The 7,230-nt window shown below is 33.5% G+C and overlaps 1 protein-coding gene across 1 annotated transcript in view; it reads left to right on the top strand.

Moving 5' to 3' along the window:
• Positions 1-4,776: 4,776 nt before the first annotated feature.
• Positions 4,777-7,230, top strand: part of LOC21386717 (glycerophosphodiester phosphodiesterase GDPDL7) — a 5,374-nt gene continuing 2,920 nt past the window's right edge. Inside the window, exons 1-6 of the mRNA XM_010111155.2 lie at positions 4,777-4,827; positions 5,589-5,693; positions 5,867-6,163; positions 6,258-6,367; positions 6,483-6,984; positions 7,108-7,149. Coding sequence (XP_010109457.1) covers positions 5,600-5,693; positions 5,867-6,163; positions 6,258-6,367; positions 6,483-6,984; positions 7,108-7,149 — 1,045 coding nt within the window. The 5' untranslated portion in view covers positions 4,777-4,827; positions 5,589-5,599. The remainder of the gene's footprint in view (positions 4,828-5,588; positions 5,694-5,866; positions 6,164-6,257; positions 6,368-6,482; positions 6,985-7,107; positions 7,150-7,230) is intronic.

The raw sequence follows: 7,230 nt of genomic DNA, 5'->3' as shown, positions 1-7,230 counted from the left end.
AAAATTAAACACTCAAAAATAATTAATTGAGAATTAATTATTATTTAAATAATATGATTATTTAAATTTAAATTTGAACACATCTAGATTTATATATTTAAACTTATTTGATAAGTTGTTCAATTTAGAATTCAAATTAATTTAAGTTTGACTTAAATTGAAATTTGAGTTTGAGTCAAAATTAGACTACAGGATAAAGGATGATTTTCTCTTCCTTCCCTACCTACAAATTGGCACTACATAGGGATGAGAATTCCCTAAGGTGGCCGGCCACACTAAGGATAAGGGAATGTGAGATTTTGTTTCAAATTCAAATAGGAGATAATTAACAAGTTTTATCTTGGAGATAGAGATTGGATTCCTTCTAGAAGTTTGACTTCTACTCTATAAATAAGAGAATGATAGAAAATTGCGAGAGATAATTTTTGCAACAATTTTTGCCCTAATGTGAATAGGGTGGCTGAAATTATTCTCTTAGAGGGAAGAAAAAATTTTTCTCCAAAAATTTCACATCGTGCATGCGTTGGTGTTTGTGGAAATTCCACGTTTTCGTGGATTCTAGGAATTGACGTGGAAGACATTGATTTTCTAAGCACAAAGCTTTGGAGCAAGGATTGTTCGAGGTCAAAGAACTCAAGTTATCATCCTAATCGGCCGCCGGGTATTATTCGTAATTGAGTTCTTAATAAATGAGTTAATGAGATTGATTTATTCGTGCATAAATTAATATAATCTATAGAGTATCTCAAAGATTTTATGAAAATTTTTGTTATACACGATCCGCCTCCCCCAACGCTTCCGCATCCGAATTCGATTCGATAACCAACAGGAGCGTGCCGGCGGGAGCGGGGCGGCGGGATGGGTGGCCGGAGATGGGAACAAGAGGGAGGGGAGCGGAAGAGAGAGAGAGAGAAAAGGGAAGAGAGAGAGAAAGCTGAGAAGAGAGAGAAGAGGAGAGAGAATGGAATAGAGCGAGAGAACGGAGGGTGGCGGGGGCGGCGGGTGGCGGCAGTGAGGAGAAGAAGAGGCGGAGAGAGTTAGAGAGAGAGAGACTGAAATCGGGGGAACATGAAGAGGAAGAAGTTAGGGTGCAATAGATCAGACTTATTTGCGACGATATTGTCGTCGCAAATAAATTTATAATGTCGTCTCAAATACCCCACATCTGAAATTATTTGCGACGACATTGTCATCACAAATAAATTAAAATGTCGTCGCAAATACCCAACATCTGAAATTATTTGCAACGACAATATGTTGTTGCAAATAATCATTCCACCACATGTATTCTTGGTCACCACATGTATTCTTGGTCAAGCTTATTTGCGACGACAAAGGGAAAACATCGTCGCAAATAGAGTTATATTATTTGCGACGACACGTGTCGTCGCGAATAAAAATATATTTGCGACGACAAGTCGTTGCAAAAAATAGATTCCCTTTGGCGGCAAAATCCGCGCCATTGGAAATTGCGCGCCTGAACTATTTGCGACGACATTGAACTTATTAGCGACGATATGCTTAATTTATTTAACGGGGATTAATTGTGACAACATGTCGTCGTAAATAATGAAATTTTTGTGACGACAAATATCGTCACAAATGACCTTTATTGTTGTAGTGCCAGATAAAAAATCGTTTTCAAAACTAACAGCATATGTCCCCTCGGGCCTCACCTCCTTCCGTCACTGTCTCTCTGCACCTTATAATGAATTTAGGTATGATACTATAGTTAGATTATACATGCAACCACTAGTATTTTGGTAATAGGCTTAAATATAGAAAGAAAACATTGCAAATAGAAATAAAAACTATAAGTAGAATAAAACATGCGACGTTCTTGAAAAAAAATAAAAAAATAAAACCCCAAAAACCGTCCCCCTAGACCAAAGGCCCTTACACTAGCAGTAAATTCACGCTTTGAATTCCGTACTCCACTTCAAAATCTTAAAAGAAAAAAAAAAAAGAAAACGATTATCGAATTTTTTTTAAGACTTTAACCAAGGAATTATAAGTTATTTTTTTTGCTTGAAACTCAAACATGTACAGAAGACAATATTAGTTAACGGGCTCCCCGGGTGTCCCCTCAAGGACAACTAAAGGGTGTGAGTGTACAAATTTGGTAGTGAGCAAGTTAAACTTATTAATTAACTAAAGAAATATCTCCTAGCAAAAAAAAAAAAAAGCCTAAAGAAATATCACCAAATTATTTACCACATTTCTATATACTTAAGGTAACAATTGATAGACTCGAAAAAAAAAAAAAAAAAAACGTAACAATTGATTTAATATTCACTCAAGAACATCGTTTGACTGTAACGTTTTCTAGAAATACCATTGCTTTTATATCTTCTTAAATCGTTGTGCTAGAGAGCAGGAATTTTTGTTAAGGCATTCCAGGAAGGAATCAAGCGATTCAAGCCAAAAGAAAGAAAGAAAGAAAAAAAAGGCTAATATGGTATCTGTACCAATTAACTTTTATATGATTTATTATTATTAACAGAACAGGATAATATTGACACTTTAAATCGCGTAACATTTCTACGAAGCGGCCGGCCGACTTTATACTGTTTTGAGCTCATTTATTCATAGTCATATATTACACATATGAAATAGTGACGGAGCTAGATTTCTACTTAGCTGGGATATACATTAAATTTTCTTTCTTGCAGCATACAAACAAAAATAAATGTGCAAAGTTCAGTGAAGACGTATGTGAAATTAAAGAAAAAAAAAAAAAAGTATCTAAGTGGGGCAAAACTAAAAGGGTTTTTAGTACATTTTTGTCCTTTAAATTTGTCGTAGTTTAGCAAATTGCCACCCTAAACTTTTAATTTTAGCAAAGGGTCCACTCAACTTATAAAGTTGTTACAATATGCCTAATTTTAATAACGATTGTGTTAAATTATTGTCAAAAAAACACGTTCAGCTAAAAATTTTAACATTTTAATTCAAATGTAACACAAATCTTTAGTATATCAACTTTTAATCTCTTGAATCTAATAAAAAAAAATTGAGCAAATTTAGTTAAATGAGGCACATTGCAACAAATTTACAAATTCAGATGACAATTTGCCAAAATTAAAAATTTAAAGATGCTAAACTACAACAAGTTCGGGGGGCAATTGTGCCAAAACCCCAAACTAAAAATTCATGAATTCTAATAGGTTAGTTTAAAAGACAAATAATAAATAATAAATAATAATAAATAATAATAAGAAACCTCATAGGCCGCATACATCAAATCTCAATTTTTGTGTACCAATTAATGTGGTATGTGAGTTGACATTTTTTATTAGTAGATATTTTCTTATCATTAATTGACATGGCAATATCTTAACACTTGCAATAAAAAAGTGACAACTCATATAGTACATCAATTAATACACAAAAAATTGAAATTTTAGTTAATATCCCTAAGATTATTCTTTCAAATATTCAAAATAAGAATTAATACGATGTTAATTTTGACCACACGTGCTTGGCACAATGGCAATTTTTTTAGTAAGCATACTAGGAAAAACTTAAAAATAATCTCATCGAATGCACATATAATTATATATTTCGATTATTGAGCGATGACAAAATTATAATTTTCTTATAAAAATATGAGCATAACAATGTATTTTTATTATTGAGGACATGGTTATAATTTTCTTGTAAAATTAAGGCACAACTAAAATTTTTAAAAATTACAATAAATGACAAAATTATAAGAATGGAGTTGAAACATAACAATTTGGCTTTGACATATTTTCAAATAACAAAATTGCATAGTATTATTTTGATGGTATTCACGTTTATGCTACAAAATATGTAGTAATTATTCTAATTATATTAAATTTTACTATTTGTAAAATCCATCTTAGAAAACAAAACAATGTAATTCATAACTCCTAATTGGTAGGAAAGATTACCGCACGTATTGGCAAGACAATGACTTGACATGTTCTAAGTTAAATATTTTCTTTACGAAGAATTCTTTGGCATGGTACAAAAAATACCCTATTGGTATGACATAGTTTTCAACTATCAGATTTTTATTATGTTTCGTTAGATGTCATTATTTATTTTAATGAGATAATTTATTTTAGTAAAATATAATTCCTTTGATCTGTTTAAACTGTACTTGAATTTGATCTAAAACTATGTCCTACTATACCGAAATTCTCCCTTATTTGGACAAGCAAAAAGAGTATTGGGCAAGTTTTTAACTTTCTATTTTTTCATTTGTTTTCACTAATTAATGTAAAACGTTATATATTTTTTCTTTTTAAGAAATGAGACCAGAAAAATGATTTAGGTGACAACCAAACGCACCCTTAACAGTTCATTCATTAGATTATCGAATCCATGCCTTCACAACAACAACAACAACAACAAAAAGAAGGTTCAAAAGGTTCATAATTAAACAAAGCGGGGGTTTCAAAAAACAGTTAAGCCGTTAGGACTTGAGTTGTCCTATTTCCCAGGAAACAAACACAAAACCAACTTGTTAGACTATAATAGAGGAACCAAAATAGTAAATAAAATGAATTGAGACACCAACCAAAAACTGCTCCCCATTTAGAAATAAATCCTAGCCAGCTATAAATCCGAGAAAATGAATGGAAGTAATTAGAGTTCAAAAAAAAAAAAAAAAAAAAAAAAACGTTTCTGGAAGTAAATTCTATTCACAGCCTTTCATTTCTACCTCTCCTTCAATCTCTCTCTCTCTCTCTCTCTCTCTCTCTCTCTCTCTCTCTCTTCATCAGATTCCTTAGAGAGTTGCCGCAGAAAGCTTGATAGAGAATGTATGTTCTCTCCTTCTAATCTATCAAGATTTGAGTAAGTTCTTTAAGACTTTTGAATTTGTTCCATTATGTATTTTGTCGTTCTGTCATGATGAAGTATGAAGTCCTTGTCTAAGGTGGTGGATGCAATTTCATTGTGATAACATAAAATTTGGCTTCAAAAAGAAATGTATTTTAAAACAGCTCATTCGGGTGCGTTGGCATAATACTAGCGAAGAAATATTCGCCACAACATCTTGAAGAATTTAGATTTTGTCTATATAGTACTTATTAGGTGTTAAAGATGATGATGTCAATGAAAAATATGATGATTTTACTTTTGCTTTTAAAGCGTATGAGAACACAATTGTGATGGAAGATTTTTTTGTATTTTTACATGCTGTGATCAAGGATGAATACTATTTTTTTTTTTTTTTTTTTTGGTTGTTAATCATTCTTGGGGATAAAAATCTTGCTGTTTGGTCAGTTTTGGTTCTATAGCTTGTTTGTTTGTAATCTTTGCTAATGTATATTGTTCTAATATTCCTCAAAACTGGTTATATAAGTATTCTTCTCATTTTGGAAACTAGGGCTTCTATTTCCTATGACAATGCTAGATATCACATTCTATTTCATTTTGAAGCACTCTTGCATGTGTCATTTGATAAACTGTTCCTTTTTTTATTTTTCTTCTTTCTTTCTTTTTCCATTTTTCCTTTCTAGATGTCAAAATAAAAATCTCTGATGACTAGAATCCTTCAGCATTGTACATTTTATATTTTCATTTGGTTAATTTTTCCAACATCTTTGTGACAGGATAGGACAAAATGATAAGGTGTTTACTTTTCATTTCCCTCTTGTTACACACAACTTTTGCACAGAAAGCTCCCGAGACTTCTCCAAAATGGCTGACTTTAAGCGGTAAATGACCAAATACAAACTACTCTCTTATGATAAGACTCTCATCAAGAAGCAACTTAGAAATTGTATAAAAGGAATTTGTTTGAGAGAACAAAGAACATGTTATTAAGAACAAGCTTCCATGTTTACAAAGGTAAATAATGTTATTTTGTTTTCCTCTTTCTATTCTACAGGTGAGCAGCCAATAGTTGTAGCCCGTGGCGGGTTTTCGGGGCTTTTCCCAGAATCTAGCAGCTTCGCAAATCAAATCGCTGTCTCTACAGGCATGTCAGATGTGGTTGTTTTCTGCAACCTGCAACTCACAAAAGATGGCATTGGTGTTTGCCTACCAGACATTAGGATTGACAATTCAACAACTATATCATCAATCTATCCGAAAGGCCAAAAGTCCTACAATGTAAATGGACAAAATCTCCGTGGGTGGTTCACATTGGATTTCACATCTGATGAGCTACTGAACAATGTGACATGTAAGTACGAAATGAGAACTTCATCTGCAATTAAGGAGACAAGCTATTATTTGGATTGATATTGACTGGTTTTTGTTACTTTCTTGGTTTTTAGTGACTCAGAATATATTCTCCCGGTCGAGTTTGTTCGACGGTCAACTGCCAATTTCTACTGTTGAAGATGTCACAGGAGTTAAGCCACCGCAGTTTTGGTTAAGTGCTCCGGTCCGTGTTCCTCTGACTATCTTATTACATTCATTCACATAGTATGCGGGGGAAAAAAAAAAAAAGGTTTAATTATTTTTGAAACTTTAGTGTATGGTCATTTTTTCTATGGCAGTATGACTCATTCTACAACCAGAACAAACTCAGCCCAGCAGCATACATTGAACAGTCAGCGAAACACATGATCATAAACTACCTTTCCTCTCCTGAGATAGGCTTCTTGAAGACCATGGGCGGTAAAGTGAACAAATTGAAGACTAAGCTCATCTTTCAGTTCCTGGGACCAGAACAAGTTGAGCCCACAACCAATCAAAAGTACAGCTCGATTCTGCAGAATCTCACCACGGTCAAGTCCTTCGCGTCCGGAATTCTCGTCCCGAAAGAGTACATTTGGCCTGTAAGCTCCAGCGGGTATTTGGGGAAACCAACTAGTCTTGTGGCTGATGCCCACAAGCAAGGGCTAGAAGTATATGCTTCTGGTTTTTCAAATGATGTTCCCACAAGTTACAACTATAGTTATGACCCAACAGCTGAATACATACAGTATGTGGATAACTCTCAGTTTTCTGTTGATGGGGTGCTCACAGACTTTCCTCCTACAGCATCAGAAGCCATTGGTGAGATTATAAGCTTTTCATTTATTTCGCAATTCAAACCATTGTAGAAAGACTTCTAAGCCTACAATTTCCATATCTTGGAGTTCTGGCCTAACCCTGCCAATTTTTTTCCCTTCTTTGCAGCCTGCTTTGCACACAACAAGAATGGGGACAAGCCTAGAAAAGGTATTATTCTAACATATCATTCTTTTTGAAGAGCACACATTACAGGAAATTGTGTGTTGGGATTTATATATATATATATAT

This window comes from Morus notabilis, unplaced genomic scaffold (assembly GCF_000414095.1).
Source record: "Morus notabilis unplaced genomic scaffold, ASM41409v2 Scaffold616, whole genome shotgun sequence".
Classification (NCBI taxonomy): domain Eukaryota; kingdom Viridiplantae; phylum Streptophyta; class Magnoliopsida; order Rosales; family Moraceae; genus Morus; species Morus notabilis.
Note: the sequence above shows the minus strand (reverse complement) of the source record. Positions and strands in the feature narration are given on the sequence as shown.